This window comes from Monopterus albus, unplaced genomic scaffold (genome assembly GCF_001952655.1).
Source record: "Monopterus albus unplaced genomic scaffold, M_albus_1.0 scaffold16.1, whole genome shotgun sequence".
Taxonomy (NCBI): domain Eukaryota; kingdom Metazoa; phylum Chordata; class Actinopteri; order Synbranchiformes; family Synbranchidae; genus Monopterus; species Monopterus albus.
Genome location: NW_018127896.1, coordinates 3,411,182 through 3,436,012, shown reverse-complemented (window position 1 = coordinate 3,436,012; position 24,831 = coordinate 3,411,182). Strand labels below are relative to the sequence as shown.

Below are 24,831 nucleotides of genomic sequence, written 5' to 3'. Positions count from 1 at the left end.
TAAGTTCTATTTTTCTATTGTATCAAATACTTATTTCATGCAATAAAATGGAAATAAATTATTTAAAAATCTAACAATGTGATTTACTGGAATTTTTTTGTAGATTCTGTCTCTCACAGTTCAGTTGTACCTACGATGAAAATTACAGATCTGTCCATTCTCTGTAAGTGGGAAAACTTGAAAAATCAGCGGTGTATGGTACATACTCACACATAACACACACAGATGTACACACAATCTCAGTCCAGTGTGTCAGTGTTTCTGTGTGTATGTGGGGTCTTACTGGAGCTGATAGGGCCCTATCACACACACACCATCTGCTCAGCCAGTCCCAGTCCTCCGCAGATACTGTCAGCATTTCCCACTGGGCTCCAGGCAATGCCAGAACTTGCTCTGCGCACGCATACACAATACTGTACATGAGCCTGTTTTTGTAGAATTTCAGAAAGGCACACATAGCACAATCCTTTTGCCTTCATTGTCCAGGCCCATGTTCCAAGTCCCCCCTCTATGAACAGCTTTGAATAGTTGATTTTCTATTTCCCTGTGCAGCTCCCTTAGGTTACTGTAAGTCAGCATGCATGATGTACTCGAACCTTTGAATTAAGCAGGATATCTGCCAGTCCACACCTAACAGTCCTTCCATTTTGTGTCCATCCTTGTATGTCGTTCATGACTTCTCATCTTTTTTAAACTTATTTACATGTTCTCCCATCTTATTCAAGAATGTAATTTTTGTTTTGATTTATTTCCACACATTTACACATGGATTCTGCCCTAAAACAACCCCACTCATTTCCTGTTGGCAGCAGGAAAACAGTTGCACTTGTGTTTGATAAAAAAAAAAAAAAGCTTGTCTCTCCACCCCTGGATTTTGAATTTGATTTCAAAAATTGAAGCCAATGATTTTTAAGCCACTGTCTAGCTCCTCTAACCTTTGAGCTCCCTAAACAGCCTGTACTACTTCACTGAGGATGGTAAAAGCTAGATAGGTAACTGGTGCTATAGACAACCTGCCCACACATCACAGTGTATGGTATTTTACAACATCAACATGATTTGTTCTCTGTCCAACCAAAGAACTCCATTATTAGAATGAAAAAATAGAGTTGTTTGGTTGTCAGTGTGAGTTGACTCTTAGCTCATGGTGGGCTCTTTGGCCGTGTGAGCATGTGGTACTCGGATTTTAATATTCCCTTCTCCTTCTCTTCCTTAGTGGATGAAGGAGATGTGGCGCTCAGACTCCTGCTATGCCAACTACGGTGTGGATGGATCCACCTGCTCCTTCTTCATCTACCTCAGCGAGGTGAGCACTGTGTCTATTTGTGTCCACATCTCGGATTTTTCCAGTGCTACATAGGAAATGTAGACTAGTCTTGGGCTGAAATGAATGATTTACAGATTGTTTTCCTCATCATTTAATATGCAGATAATTTTCTTGATTAATTATTTAACATATAAAATATTAAAAAAGTGAATTTTATTTATTGTTTTTATTGTAAATAAAAATGCATCCACAAAATGGGCAGGTGACAGACATGTTTTGCAGTTTGGGTTTTCTGAACTGCTACTTTTTCAAATTAAATTTCTATTCTGTAAGTGGGAATGCCATGTGTGTAATGGCACTATCTGCATTAACATTTTCCTATTATAACTTAGAGTAAGATGCAATTGCTGCAGCATAGCAGCACAGACAACCCAGAAAATGGATTTTGAGTAAATGCACTACTTTGACAACATTCCTGAGAATGATCACACAAAAAAAGACCAAAGGAAAGAGATGGAGGAGATGTCATTTTTAATGAGAGCAAGTAGAGGTGGTGTATGGCACTTCTTGAAAAGATGGGTTTTCAGGCTGCACGGCAACACGTGGAATGACTTTGCCTTACTCTCTACATATCATCACCAAGCAGGGAAAAAAGCAGCCAGATCATGCATTATTAATGAGTACTAACATATAGAAGCTGACACTTTCAGACTTTCCATCTTGCATGATTTGTTTTTGTCAGACCATGGGCAGGTATTTGTTTCTAGAGATGAATTGAATCTCATCAGTAATTTTAATTAAAGTCTAAAGTAGAAATTGATCAAGTTTGGGAAGAGGTTTCAGCTTCTCTGTAATTACTTCTATTTATTCTTGAAACTCAACTAAAACTTATAAGTGGATTTCTTGAACCCGTTTACCATCACCATCGGAATACAAAACGTACTGGATGCTTATGAAATGTGGGTTTCAAAAATGTTTTGCACTTTTTAATCACTCACATTCTCAGATCCCAGAAATCAGCTCCAATTCCCATAGGACACAACTGTGATTTATCATTTCAAAGAGCCTTCATAGATCATAGCCATGATTACTTGTGTTTGATTTGGATTCTGTAGTACGTCTCATTCTTCCTCTCTTCTACTGGAAAAAAAATCCATATTAATAAGGTGTTTTATAATGATTTTAGTGAGAATGAAGACTATGGAGGGCTCTTCCTTGGTTGAATATTTTTAATAAAAGATTTCAGTCGTGTCTTCTGCTCTGGAAAGGTCAGTAGTTTCTTATGAATATTGTATATGAGCTGAAAGCCTTGCATTCAGCTGAGAAGAGAAACCCTGTAAAGAAGTAGAAGTGAGATAGAGAACAACAAAGGCCATTAAGAAACATCTTCTTTCTTGTTCTCTGTTCCTGGAAACCATGCACAATCAATCTGTAAAGAACAATAAGAATTTTAACAGATGTGGCTACTACTTTTGATTCTGCTAATCTGACAACCCTCAGCCTGGTCATGTGATCCCAGGGTTGCCATGGCAGCATGCGTGTATTTCCATCCAGAAACAGCAGCGATTTGTCTCTCCATCTATTGTGGCTCGTCACTCAGGCTCACATACACACCCTTTGCCATGTATAATTCATCCTTGTCGATCACCGCATTAACCTTGTAAAGGGGCAAAACAAAGAGGTCAACATATTATGATGGATCTCAGTGATTTGAAGGTCAGGGCTCAAATCTCAGTGTGTGTCTGTGGTTTGAGAGTGTGAATAAACACAGTAGGCTTGCCTCAAGCAGCTTTTACAGAGCAGTTTTTATTCTGTTGTTGCTGAGGTAGGCAAAACGCACACACATTCACATACGCATATACTGTACATGCTTCTCCAAAATTCACTCTGATCATACGCCAATTGTGCATGAGAAAGGAAACACTGAAATAGCGAAGTGGAACATAAGAGTCCACAAAAGTTTTACACAGACAAATTATCCACTACACCTGTTTGTACGGGTGTGTCTCACCTGCCAGTGTATGCATTTAGCACTGTTAAATGGTCAAAGGAGGCTGCATCTGAAGTTTAACATCCAGGCAAAGCAGGTGTATTCATGGATTTTCTTGGCAATAACAAAAATGTAGAATATTTTGATATCCTTCTCTTTTTAACTTTAACCATTTGTGTCTGTTCCCCTAAAATTTTATTTATAACCAGTATTCAACATGAAAAACAGTTTCGCTCTCATCTGCTTTCTACACATGTGCAACATGCATGAATCTGATTCTGATTCTGATTCTGAATCAGCTTTATTGGCCAGGTGTGTCGGACACACGAGGAATTTGACTCTGGTACATCGGCTCTCAATGTGCATGTACATATCTCCCTGCAAGGGGCAAATAAACGGTAAACCAACATAAGGCTGTGTAATATAACAAAATAAGCAGTATTAACAGCAACAAACAGTGCAAACAATGCAAAATAAACAGTATAAACAGGCAGTAAACAATGCAGAAAGCAAATCAGATGAACTACTGCAAAGCCTATTTACATACTGTATGTAGTCTTAGTAAAAACCCCACACAATTACAAAATTAATACACAGCTTTGCACCCCTGACAGTACTTTGCAGCCTGCTTGGAATGACTTCACAAAGCCTAAGCACCTTTAATTGTATACTGTATGTATTCATCCATCAGTGCCAATATACAGTATGTCACCTCTTTGTCTGGTTGTATTATTGTTATTAAGAGTTGCAAAAATGTTGTTTGCGGTTTGTTCCATAGGTGGAGAATTGGTGTCCTCGCCTGCCCTGGAGGAGAAAGGCCCTGAATGAAGAAATGGACAGGAGGGGACAGGTGAGACAGCCGATAGCTCATGTTAGGAGTAAATTCGAAATACATGGACACTTCATCTACCTCACCAGGTTTGTTGTGATAGTAACTAGCTAAAACTGCTATCATGAAGCCCTACCTACTGTATATCCAAATTGTTGCTTACAGTAGCAGTAAAACTCCAGACATTGTGACAGTGATCCTCCCCGCCGATCATCCTGTGTAATGAGGAGAGACCACAGAGGTAAATGACACAAAGCCATGGATGGAGTCGCGGAGCCAAGTCTTCATGAAGCATAAAGCTGCAGAGCGTGCAAAGTCAGAGTTAGTCCTGTTGACCAGATGGAGTTCATCCTTCTTGTTGGCTAGTGAGCGGACTTTTGCTAGGTGGATGGACGGGAGTGGAACCTGGGTCCCTCTCTGGCGTAGCCTGACTAAGGCGCCCACTCGCTTCCCTCGCCGGTGCTTCCTCCAGGTTCCGTAAATTGTAGCTGCGCCACCAATGAGAATGTCCACACAACATTCTTCGTTCACAAAAGTCAGAGAAAGGTGGCTTGGTGTGAGTTGTCCGATGTTTAACAGTTCTTCTCTGGTGAAAGTAATCCGGGATGGGTTGCAAAAGGCTGAGGAAACAAGGAAAAACAACAAACACAGGAGAGCACGAGTACACAATGTGACCATAGTTGTCGGCACCATCTTGTATAATCAAATTACTAAATATACCAAAATAGCACCAATACACAAGAGGTAATTTCCACTGCAGTGTGTGTGATCATGTTTTAAAATGAGGCAGCAAATAAACAAACAGGCTGAGACTGATTCACAGTGTCAGCATGCCTCAGCAGTAGAAAAGAGCCAGGCAGGTCTCATAGACCAAAGCCGGAATGACGGGACCTTAGTTCAAATCTGAACTAATGATCTTCTTTCCCTGCCAATGCGACAGCTCACTCAAATCCCACTTGGAGAGCTTCTACTGGCCGACAGACTTGTGCACAGTCCACAGTATCAGCGCCGTTCGAAGCCCCACCCCCTTCTCTCTGCTGCGGGTGGATCAATATTAAGCACTCTTCATCCTCTGCTCTGGATGCAGCAACAGCACTGAGCCCTCAGTGGTGGGGAGATACCATTTGACAGGCTTTGGAGATTTTAATTCAGATCCAGATTTTAATAGGCTCAGTCTGTGGAAGTGATTTCCTGTCGTGATGAGGGATGCTAATGCCCTGCTACAGCCTTGTTTCAGCCACCTTAGTGGCTGGTAATGGCACTGTGGTTTCTCCTCTGCTCACTCTGTCTCATTCACTGCTCTTTTTCTTCTCTTCAAACTGTCTGTGAGCATTTCAGTATCTGAATTACACAAACACAAAGTATCAAATGCAATATTTTTACCTTTATACCTCTCTTTGTTTGGTATTCAGATGAAGTTATATATTGTGTAATGTGACATCAAATGCTGTGAATGTTGTCAGCAGCAGCAGCCTCGCTTTAATTTCCCTGGTTTGTATGACATTACTTGGACTTCAAGGGAGTAACAGTCTTAGAAAACAGGATGGCGTTATTTCATGTTTCACAGCAGAATTTTCTGCCCTTCTCTCTTTTTTGTTTCCTTTCCTTTTGTTGTTGTGTCCCTTTCTTCCTCTCTTTTCTTTTCTTCTTCTATTCACACCCTTCCTCTTCTTTCCTTGTCTCTTTCCATTTTCACTTGTCTTTATCCTCTCCTTTCCTGTCCTGTTTTCACACTTTCCCGTTCTCTCCTATCCACCCATGTTATTTTCTATATTCTTTAATTTTATTTACTTCCCCCTTTCTCCCCTCTTGTCTTACTGTTCATTTCCTTTCTCCCACCTTTTCCCTCTCTCCTTTTCTTCCTGTCCTATCCTATCCTTTCCTTTTCCCCCTACTTTTCACTCCTCTCTAAAACCTTCTTATAAATGAGCGTTTAAAGATGTGACTGATGCGTTCACTCCTTTCACATTTATTTGTCACACTGAGGGCTTTCCGCTCTGAATGCTTCAGTATTTGTTGTTCCTCTCACTATAAATATATGACAGTGCCTCTCTGAGTTCAATATGTTTGATGTCTTGCTCTCAGGAGACATCTCAGACATATATTATTGTGCCCTCAATGTATTATTTCCTCTGTAGGTGTGTCTGACAGCTCATGATAGTTATTATCGTCTGAATAGAATCACTTGAATATCAGTGATTATAGAGAGATTTCACTGACCTAATAGGGCACCTCGAAGGTGGCAAGTAGTGTAGCATTCAGCAGTCATTCATCCACCCATTTATTGTAAGCAATCCCTACTATTCTTTCTCTTGGATATACCTTTTATTCTTAAGCTTTCCTCAAGAACAATTTGCCTCTATGAAAACAGGCCTTTGGCAATTTAGAGATTGATTGCATAAGTCATTATTGTATTTTGAAATTAAATTAGAGTAAAGATTTAAATAGACACCCTTTGGATTTTCTCATGGAATCGGGAGAAAAAACAGACACAAGCGCAAGGATATAAAAAAATCTAACAAGCAGCAGGATAACAAACCAAAAATACAGCATCGTAATGTTGCAGTGTCTGTTACGGAAGAGTATTAGGGCCACTGCATAAATTTTTCATAAAATTCTGACTTTATTCTCAGAATTCTGACTTTAAACTCAGAATTCTGACTTTAATCTCAGAATTCTGAGATTTAAAGTCAGAATTTTGACTTTATTCTGAGATTAAAGTCAGAATTCTGACTTTAGTAGTTTGATATAAATAGCAGATTGCATTATCTGGTGTACAGGTGAAAACATCCTGTTCATGCAGATGTGCACATTTGAGAATGCACAGTAGGTGACAGTAACATTATCAAAGCAAGCAGACAAATACGTACAAGTGTACGTACAAGTGTACATATACATATTCTGATTGGGACTACATTAACAGTGTCACTTTTGTGTGTGTGTGTGTGTGTGTGTGTGTGTGTGTGTGTGTGTGTGTAGGCAGAGATCCGGACCAGTTTTGAGGAGCTTTATCGGGTGATGTCACAACGGGAGGAATTCCGCTGGATGATGCTGAGGATCAAACGCATGGCTGAGCCATGGGTCAGCGCCATCCGCTCACTGGCTGCCAAGCAGAACCTGACCAAGCGTCGGAGGAAGAAGGTGGGCACAATACGCTAGTACAGTGGAGAAATCAAATGAGATAGTTATTCTACCATATTATTTACATTTGGGTGGCATTTAGTTGACACGTTATAAATTGATATGTTTTTTTTTTTTTTTTTTTTGTCTTAGGTTTAGTTTTGACATGCCTCCCAAATAGAGCATTGTACTTTCCGCTTAAAGGGCCCATGGCATGCTTTTTCTTGTTTTCTGACTTATCTACAATGTTACAATGGTGAATTAGCATCTTAGATGTGAGACTAAAGCTAATAAAATGAGGTCTACATATATTCTAGTATTTCTGTGCAGAAATAACTGGGTTTATACACATCTTGCAAACTCTTGCTCGTGAGGCTTTTTTTTTTTCTACCAAGATAAAGCATTAGGTGATAGTTTAAGGATCTCCTTGAATGGGCATAAAACCCAGGCCGTTGCATGTTCACTTGAGCTTGCCTGACATCCATCGGTGCAACTGTAAAAGTGGATTTTTTCAACTGTGCCCGGTTTTGTGGATATATTTACCTCCTGCTGCTGCACTGTGACCAGTGGATGTGGAGAAATATACAGGGCTTGAGGTTACTGCATGTCTGGGAATGTTCCTGTACAGGGACTCACTGTTTTACCTGACCGGGTCTAAACTACAAGCAGCCGATCTGTGAAGCCCCCGCCGCTGTTAGATATCAGCTCATCAATGCCAGGAGCACAGTACCTGTTTGTTTTGACTGCTTGAAGCCAGTGTGTCTGCCACATATGATGTGTTACCGGTTAACTAGCAGATTAACGACCCATGATGTTATTTACGGCACTACCTGTTGGAATTAGTTTCACTACTTTGGGATTGTATGTGGTTGTGTGGGGAAGATGTGGTGACCACTGGTTGGATTTACCAACCTTGGAGCTACTTGAAAGGGAGTGATGTTTCCACTACTTGGTGGGACTTAACAGTAAGTTTTTAAAAAACCCACAAGAGTTGTATGTCTGTTAATGCCTTGCTTCTGTAGAGAATTGTTGAAAGGCTGGAGAAGTTATTATGCCAGTTAACATATGGGGTTTCTCAATCACCTACTTTGTTTAGAGTGTTAGATATCTCTTTTCATCTGTAAATATATCGTTGTGTAACTGTCTATGAGGGAGGGAATTAATGCGGTCGCAGTTTGTTTGTGCTGTCCACTTGCGACACAACACCGGCAGCAGGAGTTGTGCGCGTTTACGAACTATCCTCTTGTTTCCAGGAAGAGGCTTTCTGGGTGATATCAGTGTAATCATTCTGAAATAATTACAGTCTGTCTGTAGTTATGAGGGCTCCTAAAATAATCTAGAGGTAACAGATAAAAAAATTAAATTGTTGGAAAGTAGCATGCCATGGGCCTTTTAAAACATTACCTTTCATTTCATGCTATGCCATTTTTTCCAAACTGATTTAATAGGCACAGTGTTCAGAATAATAAATAAAATGCTGCATTGACTGTAGGTGTAAATAACATAATATAGTATCAGTTGGGGGCAGAATGCCACATAAGTCAAAGATTATAACTTTAAACAGCTAACTGACTCAACACTCAAACAGGTGTGGGCAGATATAACAAGTGGATTTCTCCAATTAGATGGCTTTTTTGCAACTCCCACTCTCACAAAGAAATATCACAACTGAATATCAACAGTTATTAGCTTAAAATTCAGTATTTTCAAAAGTTATCCCTCTCCAGAATGTTGTAAAAATAGCTGCCCCTGTCTTAAGCCTGTTGAAGTACATGCATCAGGTATAGAAACAGACTTATTCATACTTTCTGTCAGCCCTGCTTTTGCTCAGGGATAAAAATGGTTGTGGGAAGGGACTCACATGGATATTCCATTGTGTCCCAAGCTGGTAGCAGCTCCCAGCGTTCAATAACGTACTCCTTACCTTCCACAGGCCTTGTGAATAATAATAATATATCTCATTTCCATGATACCTTGGTGCAGATGCAAAGCAGCATCCTCTCCAGCAAAGCAGAGAGTGCACAAAACAAGAAGCTTCTTCTGTTTATTTATGGAATCTCACCCATCCTTCCCTACTTTTTGTTTCTCATTTTAATCTGTTCAGCCTATAATGAAACAGAGCATTATTTTGTTAATACTTTCAGGGGCTTTTTTTTATTTCAGCTGTTAATCTCTTTTGAATATTAATTCACACATATTAATCCTTGACCTAAGATTGGGCCTGGCTGTCAATGAAAAGCGTGTCGGTCACTTCAAACAAAGACTGCTATTACTTTTTAGTCCTGCTGTGGAACAATGAATTCTCCACAGCAGCTTAAAGCCATCCTGTTCCTGTTGTGTGTGTGTGTGTGTGTGTGTGTGTGTGTGTGTGTGTGTGTGTTACACATTAGTTAAATGTATTTTATAAACAAATCACTTTCACGGTCCCCTACTATGATACCTATGTTTAAATACAAAACTAGTGGGGTCTCTTTGAATGTTTTGTCCACCGTTTTTCAATTGTCATTTTCAATAATCTTTCATTTTTTTCTTTCTGCATTTTTCTATGTAGCAAAGATGTCCAGATGTCACAGATGTCTGTCCTCCCTGTAGTATTGCATTATACATTTATACTGAAAACACTCACATCTGTTACTGTAACTGTTGTATTTTCCTAAGCCAGATTCTGTTGTACTAGCCTTGACCAGACAGTTTCCCCTTTATCAAGTGTGCAGCATTCTTATCAACCGTTACCCACAATAATCTGCAGACTGACTGTGAACTGTGGTATTCTTAATAAAAGGACAAAAAATTGTGACAAACTGCTAAGATAGATAAGTTATTAGTGTCAGTAATTTTATTCCATACTTTTTCCTGTCCTTCATCAGATCCTGGTGCACTTGGGCCTTCTGACTAAGGAGTCGGGCTTCAAGATAGCAGAAAATGCCTTCAGTGGTGGCCCGCTGGGCGAGTTGGTCCAGTGGAGTGATCTCATAACCACACTGTACCTGCTGGGCCATGAAGTGCGCATCTCTGCCTCTCTGGCTGAGCTCAAAGAGTCAGTACCAACTTTAGGGTTCATTAAATGTACAATTTTGTAATATGTATTAAGAAAATGTACCTGTCAACTTCCACTTATTCTTAGAGTAGAACTGCAGGAGATCCGTGGTTAAAACCAGTTTTTATCATTTGAGACTCTTAACGAAGGTGAAGCCGATTTAGAAAAAGCCATCCATGCCTTCATCACCTCGCGTCTTGACTATTGTAATGCCCTCTATGTCGGAATCTCTGTCTCTTCTGCGGAAGCTTCAACTGGTTCAAAATGCTGTGGCTCAACTGTTGTCAAACACTCCTAAGTATGCCCACATCACCCCTATGCTTCGCTCATTACATTGGCTGTCAATACAGTACAGAATTAACTTCAAAGTACTACTATTTGTTTTTAAGGCCATGAATGGCCTTGCTCCGCCATACATTTCGGATCTTCTCTCTGTCTATGTGCCACACAAAACCCTGCGCTCCTCAGAACACCTGTCCCTGGTTGTTCCTCGGGCTAGGTACAAAAAATGGGGAGATCGCTCTTTTTCCGTGTATGGCCTCAGGCTTTGGAACTCCCTACCGCCAGAGCTTTGGGCCGAAACTGAGCTGGCGGCTTTTAAGTCGACTCTAAAAACCCATCTTTTTAGACAGGCTTTTGGTATTTAGCTCGTTCTAATCTTAACTCGTTTTTTTCCTGTTGTTTTATGCTGTTTCTTATTCTGATAGGGATGTCTTTTATTGTTGGGTTTTTAATAATTTGTAGTTTACTCTGTTTAGGTTTTTGTTTTAGTATTGTCTTGTACCTCTTGTGAAGCACTTTGTGCTCCTGCGGAGTTGTAAAGTGCTATATAAATAAACTATAAAAATTATTATAAGTATACATAGTTTAATAAACAAATGAAACATAGTCAATGAAATAGTATATATATTCTAGATCTAAATTTAATTTGACAAAATTGCTCTTTTAACATCAATCTACACTCAGTAACCCACTGTGACAAAGTGAAAAATGTTTTTTGCAAATTCATTTGAATCCCTCATTTACAAAAGTATTCAGAGCCTTTGCTCTGGCTCCAGACCGTGGTCACATACTTCTTGTTTGCTTTAATAGTCCTTGAGATGTGTCTAGAATGTGACTGGAGTATAACTGTGTCAAACTGAACTGAATGGACATACTGTAGTTTAGAAAGGTATATAAGATCCCACTATTCACATGTCAAGGCAAAAACCAAGCCATGAAGAGGAGCTCTCTGTAGACCTCTGTACATGTGACCTGGGACTGAGGCAACAGCTCACCTGTCAACACGACAGTGACCTCAAGCATAAAGCAGAGATAATACTTTGTCATTATGGGTTGTTGAGTCTAGATTGATGGGCAAAAATGGCACCATGCACAATATACAGCAACAAAGGTGCACAAAGCACTGGCTGCGCTACACGCTGCTGCTTGTCAAGCTCATCTGTCTGGACACATCGGTGGCCAGTGTAGGAAGTTTGGAAGAGTGCATCCACATCTTATCGAGATTCTTTTACATTATGCTGTAACACAGAGGTGGTGCTACCCAATCTGGCACTGGTGCCACCATCCGTGATGCTTGGTGCCACCAGTATGAAATGTTAGTCTGGAGCACTGAGTAATCAAGTGGAAATTAGCCAATGACCAGAGAACTGGCAAAGGTAGATAAACAGTCAATTTAAATTCTCTTTGTAGTGTCACTACTGTATATAATCCAGATACACAAATCCTGGAGCTCATATGTATGCCTGCAGAACACATGTCTAAAGTCGGTTACAGAAAATGTTTGTGTGAAAAGACACGCTTGTGCTGAATGATTCATGTCACCCTGGGTGTATCTTGCCAATGATTAACAGGCCTTTGTTTACCATCTTTTATCCTATTTAGGCCAAAATCTCTCAAACTTTGCTCAGGGTAAACAAATGTTGCTCTCATGTTATCTTAGTAGTATTTGTCTGTGGTTTCTTTATGTAAAGAAATCCTTGTTAGCCAAACTCAAACTGGCACATTGACCTGCACCAACAATTTCACCATGTCTAGTGCTGTCTCTCAGCTCTGTTACTGGAGCGGAACATGAGTATAAAAAAAAAAAAAAGTGCTATTAGCAGTGTGATTTTTATCATCCTTATGTTCCATTCTTCTGATGAATCTGATCATGTTCAGTTAAAACGTAGCCAGTGGCAATACACTAACACTTTGAATGTTTTTTTTTTTTTTTTTTGAGGAGTGAATTAGTCGGTTTAAAGTTGAATTCCAAACCTTTATCCACAGGATCATGCGTAAGGTTATGGGGAACAAATCCAGTTGCCCGACTCAGGGGGATAAGGTGGTTGAACTCATCTACATTGACATTGTGGGTCTCACCCAGTTCAAGAAGACACTGGGGCCGTCCTGGGTCCACTACCAGTAAGTACATTTAATGTTACATTTACAGGCCCTCAGAGCTAATTTTCACAGTTCTTACAATGAATCATGGGGTCCTACATGAACACACAATTTCCTCCCAAAGCTGGAATAGTTTTGGATGTTGCACTTGAGAAATGTGTGGTTTTGCTGGCTTGTAGCAGATTGTCATGTCATGTGCTTCAATGCAGCAATCAGGATTTTGCAACTCAGTATGACAGTTACAGTTGTGAGGCTGTTGTCAGCTCAGACACATTTTTGACTGAAGTGTCTCATAAGTAACACTTAGCTCAGCTCATCTTGGATTTGATTCTTTCTCATTTAGTTATGACTGTTTAATTTTACTGAAAAATATTTAGGATTCGAAACCAAGTTTGCAATTAAGCTTTGATTTTGAAGTAAATGGGCATTATATTTTTCATACACTGCCAAAACAAGTATTTTTTAGTTATTAGCAGTGTCAAGTAGAGATCAAAATTACTATTTATGCTTTATAGTAGTTCTAGTCAAACATTTTAAAATGCTGTATACTACTGAATACATTTTTTAAATTATGTCTGATTTGATGAAGGACAAAACCAACTGCCTCCTGCTAGACAGTTGTAAATCCTGCAGAATCAACACAGTTTGCAGTTTGTGGCTGCTGTCATGTGATTACATTTGTATTATTAATTTGATTTATCCAGGGAGTTTTTGCTGAGCATGCATACTGTTTTTCAACCCCTCCACACTTCCATACTGGCTGGTTTTCCAATTCAATTAGTATTTTGCAAGTGGCTATTGAGCAGCACAGCTGTTGCTTGTTGACAGTTATTGCCTTGTACAGTATCAGTCTCTTTCAGGACGGCCTTCCTCTTCTGAGTTTTTTTCATATCATCATATCATCCAGATAGCGAATTCAGTACTTTGTATGGCTTTTTGACATTGTGCTACAGCCGCCAGCTATGGTTTCACAGCTTCTGTCACATGGGCAAAGGCCAGTAGGTTGAGGCTTGTCTGGCACTGGTCAGACAATGAGTCTATTTTCTGCTCATATATTACCAGTTTCCCAGAAGGCTGAAGGAACGTCCGTTGTTCGTGATGTTTTCACCCTCCGAGTCTATTCTTTCTCTGATTGCTCCACTGAGGACTGTGGATGAGGTCTTCCTGGTTTGTTTTGAAAGCCTCTCATCTGCTCTGGCTGACAGGAAAAGAGAAGGAACAATAAGTCTGGGGGCATTAATGGCCCCGCTGGTTTCTACTGCTTGTCACAAGGTTTTGTTTTTTTAGCCATGTAACACCTTAAACTGCGTTCACTGCCTTTGTGCCCTGAGGAAATTGATTCAGCCTCAGGCATCATGCAAGGTCCAGATGTTGTTTTCTGTGTTATTTCTCCTGCTATTATTGCACATTTATGTCAGAGTACGAAATAGCACTGTATAATTTCTGGGAGCTTTGTGAAAGAAGACCTAGAGTTCAGGTTGGGCTATTTTTCTGTACTCCTCCTTCTGCCGCCAAAAGTGTTTTTTGTCGATTCCTGTTAGGTGAGAATTACACGTCTTGTCTTGGTGACCTGACAATCCTTAAGTGAAACCATATAAATCTTAATGTTATGTTTCGTAGGGGACTACAGGGAGATAGCCTTTAAATAGGACATGCCCAATTTGTTTGCATATCATACCCCAAATTTTAGCAAAATGTGTGTGCCTTTTTTTTCTTCTTTTTATTGTGGTTAAGGACAATGCATCCAGGTCTGTCACCTCCACCTAATGTGTTCTGTTATTTCTCCAGTCATAGCACTGTATCCAAGTGTTTCCTGCTACTCTGCAGGGACAGGAATACTCTGAGCTGTTGTTTTCTGGGTATAAACTACAGCCAGTATTGCCATATTGTTCACTTGCACTGTGTATAATCCTTTCATCCAGTAGCTTCATCGGGCAGTGCAGTAACATTTGCATCAGCACAGCTGCAGAAAATGCCTCCCCAGTTTTGCCTTTTGGTGTTGATGACAGTAATGCAGAAATGAAATTGGATAAATCAGCTGTGCAATGCTGCGCATGTGTAATTTCATCATTTTAACTCTGTCCTGATATACTGTATCTATCTGTTTCTTCTTTTCTTTTTCATTTGTCACACCTCCAATTTTTTCCCAAGAACTTTGTGTTGACAGAACACTACTTGTATGTATCACCTTTGTGTGTGTGTATGTTTAATTTGTGCGTCTGAATTTACTGACACAGTGTCAGTGTGGTTTAGTTATTGCTAGTAGCCAACCTGGTGTTTATGGTTTATTAGAAGGCAATGTAATCCAAAAGTCACTATATGACACTTCTAGTAAAATAATAACAGATATTTTATACATGCATATTTTTTATAGCAAAACCCAAATATCAGAGTTTGCCTTGCAGTAATTCAACCTAATGATTTTATAAGACACAGCATTAACTCAAACGTCCGCTTGTTATCAGCCTGGGCCTCAGGGTTGTGCAGACCCCCAGGTAGATGTCAGGAAGACAGAAATCCCCATCTGCCATCACTGCTTCCTAATGACCCATATGGGGCCACTATATTTATTGCTAATTTCACTTGGAGAGAGAAAAACATATCAATAATAATCATTGTTATACATGATAGTGATCACTTAAATTCTGGTGAAATTACACTGATACTTTGAGAACAACATCCCCACTCAGCCCAGCTTGATGCAGCCTCAGCTCCTGCCACGTTACTCAGCGGCTTCACTGCAGCCATATTTATACCATTCGCTGTCCCATCTGTTGAGGATATATCTATGGGGACAAACAAGAGTTGTTTTTCTCTGGATCAAGCAGAGATGACATGCAAGCCTGTTGTTGTTCTGCTTTCAGTCTAAAGTTTCCTCCTGGTGAATGTGCTTCCGAGCTGTCTGCTCTCCCAGGGCCTTTAACGGTTCACACAGCCAGCTGCACAGCATCTGCCTGGGCAGGGACACAATCAGTGAGAGAGAAGGGTGTTTTTTTGGCACAGATGTCTGTGTGGGTGTGGGAGACTTGGTTTCTTCTTATCACAGTGATTACTGCCCACTGTTCTACCTTGTCCCCAAGTTGGAGACATGACTTTATTCACCCTGTAGAGACAATAAAAACAGGCTCATCATTTTAAGCTTGTGTTGCATTCAAGATGAGTTACCAAGGAGACAGAATAACTTTGTAAGAAAAACAGACCAGTGAAAAAATGTGTTTTAATTCATGGCAGCAGATGTCCTTTTTTACCCTTTGCCCTCTTTATCTAAAAATGTGGATAGCCAGGGATAGATCACATATACATTATCAAACCTGCATCTAGAAAACAAGTGAGTAACAGTGAGCAGAACATGGAATTAAATGTCATGAGGAAGCTGTTCTTTGGATATATACCATTTCCTTTACTGGTTGTGATCTAATTAATCCTGCACTGTGGCCTTTGTGCTTGGCATGGTATTCATTTACAGAGCCGTGCACTATCTTCCAGCCTGAGCATGGAGCCTTTGTGGTTTCATGATCATTTCGGGAACTTAGAAACTTTAATATTGTGTATTTATGGACTTTCTTGGTTGGTCATAACTTAAAGTACATGCATCCAATGTTGAGGACTTAATTTTTTTGTGTGTCTATGCAAAAGCCTTTCATTTTTTGTGTCCTATAACTCACATAACTGACAAGCTGCTGCTGTAACTCCTGGCCACTCTGGTGATTTTAGAACACCAACATGCACCTGTACCTTTTACCTCACACAGTATTTGAACCAGTGTAAACTGCATGCCTATGCAGTACTACCAAGCAGTCGGTTTTCTTCCTGCTCACTAGTTGGATATAAAAGTGTGTGTGAGTTGAAAAAACCCTGGGTTTTTTTTTATCTTGGGCTACTGTGAAGGCAACTGGAGAGTAGTGTGGAATGAGCTGTGTATAGTGACTCTTTTTGTAGAGGTATTTAAAAGTTTTGCAATTTTTTTGTGTAAGATTTTCGAGCAAACTTAATAGAAATATATACAATATGATGCTCGTGTCAAGTAATTTATGGTACATGTGTCTGTGCTTCTAACCATGAACAGTTATTTAAAGTGCGTCTTTAATGTTATAGGTGCATGTTACGGGTGCTGGATTCATTCGGCACGGAGCCAGAGTTCAATCACGCCCACTATGCCCAGTCCAAGGGCCACAAGACGCCCTGGGGAAAGTGGAACCTCAACCCACAGCAGTTCAACACCATGTTCCGTAAGTCAGCAGGACATCCACACACATCACACACTCTTACCAAAGTGGTTCTGTCAGTGTGAGGACTAATAAGCGTTAGCCCACACTCTTGGCTGTTTTCTGTGTCTGCCATTCCAGTTTGATTTCCTCCTGTGAAGAAAATGTTTTTGTTAGAAACGAGGCATGAAAGATAGTCTGAAAACCCTCCTGTCTTCATATGCTGTGATTATGAAGGTAGAATGTAGGGATTTTATTGCTCAGTGTGTGTGCATCACTCCTACTGTGAGATCACTCTCTACTAGAGTCAGACACATTTGCTGAGGTGGATGAGAGGTGGCATTGCTGAAGAGGAGAGCATTTTCTAGGGAGCAATGGGAGCCAGCCCCCTGGAGTACTGACCTTTTCCCCATGGCTAAGAGAAAGTGAAATGTTACCCCTGCAGTCGCTGTCTGTGAGGTGAGGCACGGTGTTCGCCAGAATACCACTGCACCTCAATAGGCCCTTTGTCAGCTGAATAGGGTATGTCTTTCTCATAACACACTGGGGCCTTTGCAGAAGATTCAGTTAAGAGTTGCTAGGTTAGATGATATCACTGGTGAAGCAAGTGCACAGTGGTCTGGCGAGTGTGAAAACACAGAATGGCATCACTCCTAGGCACAAGAGGCGAGACAGACGTTTTTTGTTTTTCCCTTCTGCGCTGTGTGCAGCAAACCTCATACTATTTTAAGAACTACCAGGGTATTGACTTGGGTATAAGCCTTGTATTTAATATATATAAGCCTTACACATAGTGTCAACAAGGTGGAACAGACAGATGTAAGCTGATAATAGGATATTAAAGATCATAACCACTTGGTCGAAACTTGTATAAGATCATTTTTTATTCCTGGGTCTTTGGGTTGTGTTTCATCTCACCTATTGAATATAGCTGTAACATAGGATAAATCAGGTGCCAGTAGGTCATCTATCCTAGATCTGAGTTGTTTTATTTGTTGCCATTAGGCAGTGTTTCATACATCATTGGTTGGTAGAATTCGGAGTGTGTGGCCTCTGGCCAGAAAGACAAGACAAGGCCAAATTGACCTCATTAATCTTCTTCAGAGTCTGAATACCAGGGTGTGTGCATTTTATGTTTGAATGGGCTGCTGTCTTAGTTTAGTTGGCTCTGTTTCCCAGCACAAGCCATTATAATCAGGAGAGCTTGAAAATATAATGAGGTTAACTTTTCTGTTTCTGTCAAAAGTCCCACTTTATTTAGTATGCACATCATCATCATAAAACAGGTTTGATGCAGAAGACTTTTTGGTATATAAACCTGAAGTGAACTGCACTGACTACACACTACAGATATCCAATTATTTTGGAAACAAGGACGACTATGAATAATGATCCTTTAATCCCTCTGCACCACTGTCACAGAGATGTATTCCCTGTTCCATGCACACTTAAAGAAACCCATTAGAAACCTAGTTAAACATATACAGTACATGACAATTGCTCCCATATGTCTGCATCTGTATGTTTTTGCTATGTGTATCCTTGCCTTTGAATGCTTAATCTCTTAGGGAAATTCTGATTAATACTGGTCAGAAGTCAAACACAGTATCAGATAGTATTTATGTCTGAAGCACTGCCAACTGCGTGATTGACCCTGAGATCTGCCAGGCTGATACTGCCTGTAAAGCTGTCACTCGCTCACCCACTCACTTAAGGTTTTTTTTCCATCTGTGTACAGTGGTTAATTTGTACCAGAACAAGACAGATCTGGATCCGGCATCTCTCAAATTGTAACCGGCACTTATTTTGACAAACCTGGCACCTCATTTACGTACATATGAGGGAAATTGAATATATGAATAATATATGTAGAGTCCAAGGTCTAATACTTTTTGTACAGCTAGCCTTTTACAACAGCACATTAGACTAAAACTTGGACAATTAAATACAGTAAAAACAGGCAGTTAGGCTAGTTACATCACAAGGTAATGAGCTTACTCAGGTCACACTGGGTCAGGTGCACGTTCAGAGTAACTTTATGTTAGCCATGGAGCGAAAATGCGAATTCAGAAATGAGAACCTAAACAGGCAAAGCTGGACCCAATTATAAAGGCTACAACTAATGAAATGGTTAGTACAAGCCAGTGTGATGCTGAGGTCGTGCATTTCAAAAGGACATAGGACTGGAGCAAAGCACAGAATAACATGAAAGAGGCCCCGTTGCAAATTTAAGTCTTCTAATGTGATTTTTTTTTTTTTTTTTTTTGGTCGCTACAAATGAACAACAAATAAGCTACTCCATTAATGTTGAAACTATGCAAACACACCAGTCATTGAGGAAATGTTTTCATTCCGGGATCTCCTCTCCCCACCTTGACATGCCGGGTCTGTCACCGAGTGATGTTCCAGGACCTCCATAATTTACAAATTAAGTACTGTCTGTGTGGAATCAGTAGAGTGGTTCTCCAACTGTACATGCTGTCCAAAATACAAATATACTTTTTTTTACAGCAGCTGAGAACACATGAAAATGCGTTCTTGCAAGTGATATCATTACGACTACAAGACAAAAAGCAAGAATGTGTTAAAAGTCAAACACCATTTGTCACTTCCTGCTAATTAAAAGCAGACTAATGGCTTTCAAGTTGCCACCCTACCTGTACTGTTTATATCAGATAGGTTTTCTGCATTTTGTAATGAAACAGAAGCACATCCGACCCTAGAACACGTCATTCCTGTTCAGTGATCCCAGTGGGGGCAACACTGAAGATGTTATTTTGCTGTAATTGAGCACCTCTCACTCTGCTCCTAGCCTGTTTTATTTGAAATCTTTTCAGATGCTTGTTTTGATTGATTACAGTAATGGAAGTGCTACAGAAAACTCAGACACTGGAGTCCAGAACAGTAATATCCAAAATAATTTGCTACATAGTAGGCAGTTAACATTATGGAAAGCTGAACACAGAAACAGACACACACTTTCTAAACCACTCAACCTATTCATATCCCAATTTCCATGCAAGTGTTTTTGTACTGTATATTATTTATCTGTCCCATGCAGCGCCATTGTTATGTGGGGTATTAGAGTACAGCTGAGTGGTCTTATTTGTTTTGTCCTGTATGGAATGTGGCCAACATTAGCTAAAATTTAACTTCTGTTTCTGTGGTGTTTCAAACATGTGTTTTAAAATAGTAGCACGGTCTTTTAGGGTATATGCTTTTTTTACAATGTTCTCAAGAGCTAAATAGGAAGATCAATACCACTTTAATGTCTGTGTGCTGAATATGAAGCTAGAGTTATTGCCAAAAGTAAACAAAGCAAGAGAACATGTTGGATAGTGAGCTAGAGGTGCTGTTAGACAGAGTTTATTACCTTGAGACAGAGCTGGTCTCGTTTCTCTGTTTTCAGTATTTTTCAGCTAAGCTAACTGGCTACTATATATTTAGTTCACATACACAAGTGTGGTACAACTCTTAGCAAGAAAGTTCATATTTTCCAGAATCTGTGCAGTTAATGTCACTCCAAGTTGTTACCACTGATTGAAAACAGAAAGCTCAGCCATATTGAGGACACACTCATCCATCATGAGTTTTTTGGCAGATGGTAATGTTTACTGCTTATCCAAACTACTGATTATAGTGATTCATTTCCTCACTATGGATCCTATGTTTATATTTCACCTAACAAATCTTTAATCTGAATGCTCATCACTTTGTATCTCCAAGTTGTTGGTGTGAAAGTGTTCCAGTGTAATTTATTCATTCATTCAGATAAGTTGTAGGATCAAATAAAACAAAAAAACACACACACTTTCAACACATTGGAATTTTGTTTTTGTTTGTGATGCATCTTTGCAATTTGAAATTTTTTTATTTGTTTTATTTATTTATTTTTTTTACGTTTCTTATTTAATGAGAGTGTTTGTTTTAGGTGGTGGGCGAACATTAATCACTCAGTGTGAGACTTGGATCATATTTGTCTGGTAATTTTTCTTGTGCAATTACCCATTGTGTGATGATGTGCTATGGTTTACTGCTCCTTTAAAGAGCACTGAAGAAGCCCCAGTGCCACTCACTATGTTGGAAAAGATATCCATTTGTGACATTTCTCCAGCTCATTCCACCACTCGCCTTGTTCTGGGCTGTACCAGTATTGACTCCCAGTTTTGTCACAGTGAATCCAGGCTTACTATTAAAGCATTCACAAGACTTGGGGGCAATAAAGCAGCTGTTTCTGCAGCAATGCGGGCCTACCAGACAGTTTGTTAGCTAATGGCAGGAGAAGCTGTGACAAGTTGAGTGACATTTTGAGTGGCAGCCCTATTGGGAAAGGAGGCATCTGTTGCCAAATGCATGAGGGGGGCTGAACACTAATTATCAGCCTGTCCTGTTTACACAGTTAGCTTAGTACATGAGTGCCTGTGGTGCTGCCTCAGAGTTCCCAAGACTATCTCTGCTGTCAGACATACCTCTCAATTACATATTTACATTTATTCAAAAAGGCACTGGAAATAAGTTATATGTTTTGGATTTGCCCCTTTGTATCTGGATTCTTTGCTTTCTTATTAACAGTATTATGATTATTGCAACTAGAGGCAGATTTGAAAAGGATAGTTAAAAGCAAATCACTGACTTTCAGTTTCTAGTTTGGGTTAACCTAACATCAGATCCTACATTTCCCATAATGAAACTTGATTACATCATTTCATTAGACCTTCCCTGCTTGCTAAACTTCCACATCTTTCAGACTTCACATCCCCAGTTTGTATGGTAGGCTTTTAGCTGTCAAACCATAGCCAAGAAAAACCCGATGACATGACCACGGTTATTTTCTTAACTTGGCAAAGCTCCTTCAGAACCACAGAAGACACTATACAGCTGGTTTACAGGCTGGGTAGACTGATCGACATGTGTAAAAATCAGTGGAGGGCCCTTGTATTCCATGAGTTTATAGTGGATTTTGGGGTGTGACTTTCTTATTGTATGTTAAAAGCAGCATAAACATTATTAAGCCTTTTATATTGTTCTTGCTCATGTTATTCTTTTATCAGCAAGGAGTTATGAGTTATGATAAGCACTGAGCATTATAAAAGATGTGTGTCCATCCCCTTCTGATGAAAAATGAGACTGCACATTTTTGTCATTGCTCAGTAATTAGTTGGTCTGGTGCTGGGCTCAATTGTTCCGGATAACGTATTCCCTTGTCTCTGTTCCTAAACATGTTGAAGCCAGAGCCAATATGTGAGCTGCATGGATGGATGGATCAGTGGAACAGCAGTTTGCTTTTTTATCACGTGGCAGAAAATATCACATTCCAGCCAACGCCCTGACAAACACAGGCTTATTTGTGAAACTACTATAGCATAGTGGACATTTACTCATTATATTTGCTGATATCAGTTATATTATGACACAGTAGCTGCCTCCCCTCTTATTGCATAAGGTGTTAGTGGATGATTAGTGCAGAGGATATTGGCAGTAGTTGAATCTGACTCATTTAAATGCTGCCAGGCACCTGAATTTGCAGCTGTGGTGTCGAGATTCTTTACTATAATTATCTCTATAAACCCTTATTTTATTTACTATATGGGGTGAATATAGCTGGCTGGCTGACTTTAATTTGCTTTTGTAGTAAAAATGTTGTAGTACAAAGTGTGCTCTAACAGCATTTCCCTGGGGACCCCAACACAAACCATAGCCCTGCACCACAACACCTCCCTTGCAGCTTGTTTCATTTGCTTCAAGGGTTGATGATGTGGATTACTAAGCGTATAAATTTTTGAGTGACTCTTATCTGTCCACACTCCAAACCCTTGGCTTCATGCTTGTTTTACAAGGCAGATGGCGGTGTGGTAAAGTGCTGCTACACTTGACCTGCTTATTTCCTGGTTCCCATAGTAACTGGCCATCACATCACTGGGCAGTAAGCAATGGAGAAAACAAAATCCAGAGTCAAGTTGTGTTGTGCAGCAGTTTTTGTCTCCCTGTGGATTTGAGATCTGAGCTAAACCCTGAGGTTTTACTCTATCAACAGCCCCTTTTACACTGCCTGCTCAAGACAGGATTATTGTGCCATGACACTAAAATATAAGAGCTACCCAGCCGGAATAGGTGGCCAGTGTTGATGCAACCGTTCCCTCTCGGACTGTAAAAGGGGAGAGGCAGCTTGAAGGGTTGTGGGCAGAAAGATATGAAGTGTTGATGAATTGTTGTTTCTGTGACACGCTGCCGCAGAATTAAAATTTTAATGTTGCTCGCAAGAAACTGAATCCTTGACCATAATCATTGTGCACAACAACTTTTAGTCTGAAACATGTCATAAGATGAGCAGGATGAGCAAAAGCACTTTCCGTCTTTGTTCATCTGCCAGTATTGCATGTCATGCTGAACATAAGCCTCTAATACCAGGCTGCCTGTACCTGTGTAAGATGAAGAGATGCAGCATCGTGTCAGCTTTGTTTTTTAGATCAGTCTAAATAGGCTTAGCTGCAGTAACGAAGGGACAGGTTTACGCTAGCAGAATAAGTGCAAATAAGGCATAAGTGAATTGTGTGTACTCTAAAGAGCAAATCTGTGTGTAAGATTTATTTGAGGCATTTTTGTTTTGGCCTCAGTGTTGCATAAATTAAGGTGAGGAAAATGGCTACTATGCCTGAAGTCATTTGTCATTTTATTCCCTAAGATGTGATCACTGACTTTTTTTTTTTGCCACTTTCTTTTCTTTCTTTCTTTCCCCTGTTCTTTTTCTTTCCATTAATCTTGCTGTAAACCATATTTAAATGTGTCATAGGTGAAATAAAGCCTTTGAGAGCTCACTCTTCATAATTCACTTGAGCTGTGTGTGTGTGAGTGTGTGTGTGTGTGTGTGTGTGTGTGTAAATATTTATACATCTTTTGTGTTTCTTTTTGTTCCAGCTCATACACCAGACAACAGTTTCCTAGGCTTCGTGGTGGAGCAGCACCTCAATGCCAGTGACATCAAGCACATCGATGATATCAAGAGGCAGAACCAGTCACTAGTCTATGGCAAGGTTGACAACTTCTGGAAGGTACTTCTCACACATGCACAAGAGAAAGTAGTTCTAAACCCCTTAAACACGTCCATATACACACTGCATACACCTACATTCACAGACACTTGCTTTTTAAGACTTGCATGTTTTGACATACAAAATAGTATACAGATATACGTATGTATTCCTTCTGAAGATGAAAGCGTCAGACTTCACTAGCCAAAGATTGGCACACCGAGGATCACCCATTTTTAGACCTCTGAGAGCTCTGCAGTGAAACTCTTTGAACAACCTTGGGTAAAACTTTCACAGGAAACTTAATATCAGCTGGGCTTAGTAGCTCCGATTCAGCTTATCACCCTCTCCGTGGAGGTTTTAATATATTCAAATGCATGCTCGCACTGCGGCACAAAGGCCAAGGGATTACTGTATCCTAGACAAAAAATGACTTGGAGACTGGAGAGACTTGCACATTGTTTGGCATGCCATGCATGGCTGGTTTACAGCCTGTGCCTTGATGAGCTGTAGGCTGGCCATGTATGTTTCAGAGTCGCTCCAGATCCGGTTGACTCTTTTCATGTCTGAGGCAGTAACTTGGTGCAGTGATAATAGAAGTCACAGGAGAGACTTGTTTTCATTAAACATGTTTGTAGTGCAGATGGCTTCTCACGTGGAACAGTGTGATGAATCTGTGGTGAATTGAATAACAAACCCAACCCACAGTAACTGATTAATGATCTTACTGTGCAAATACTGTTGTTTCAGTTGGTTGTGGTTTGTTCCCTTGACATTACAGACCATTCCCACTGTTGGTCTTTGGTTCTTGTTGGTCTTTGGTTCTTCTTACCATGCTAACTCTGAGAGACGAGACAGTCCAAGTAACTTCAAAACAGTGCTGATTTATTCAAAGGATCACAGGTAAAATTAACATTACACGCTCAGGTATCTTGCACCTCCAAACTGCTCGCAGGCAGATGTAAGATGAAAG

The 24,831-nt window shown here is 40.1% G+C and overlaps 1 protein-coding gene across 1 annotated transcript in view; it reads left to right on the top strand.

Annotated features, from left to right (window-relative positions):
- mgat5 (alpha-1,6-mannosylglycoprotein 6-beta-N-acetylglucosaminyltransferase) overlaps positions 1-24,831 on the top strand; it is a 74,350-nt gene that overhangs the window by 30,457 nt on the left and 19,062 nt on the right. The window contains exons 5-11 of the mRNA XM_020592102.1: positions 1,217-1,306; positions 4,036-4,107; positions 7,066-7,227; positions 10,074-10,243; positions 12,512-12,646; positions 16,721-16,854; positions 23,746-23,879. Coding sequence (XP_020447758.1) covers positions 1,217-1,306; positions 4,036-4,107; positions 7,066-7,227; positions 10,074-10,243; positions 12,512-12,646; positions 16,721-16,854; positions 23,746-23,879 — 897 coding nt within the window. The remainder of the gene's footprint in view (positions 1-1,216; positions 1,307-4,035; positions 4,108-7,065; positions 7,228-10,073; positions 10,244-12,511; positions 12,647-16,720; positions 16,855-23,745; positions 23,880-24,831) is intronic.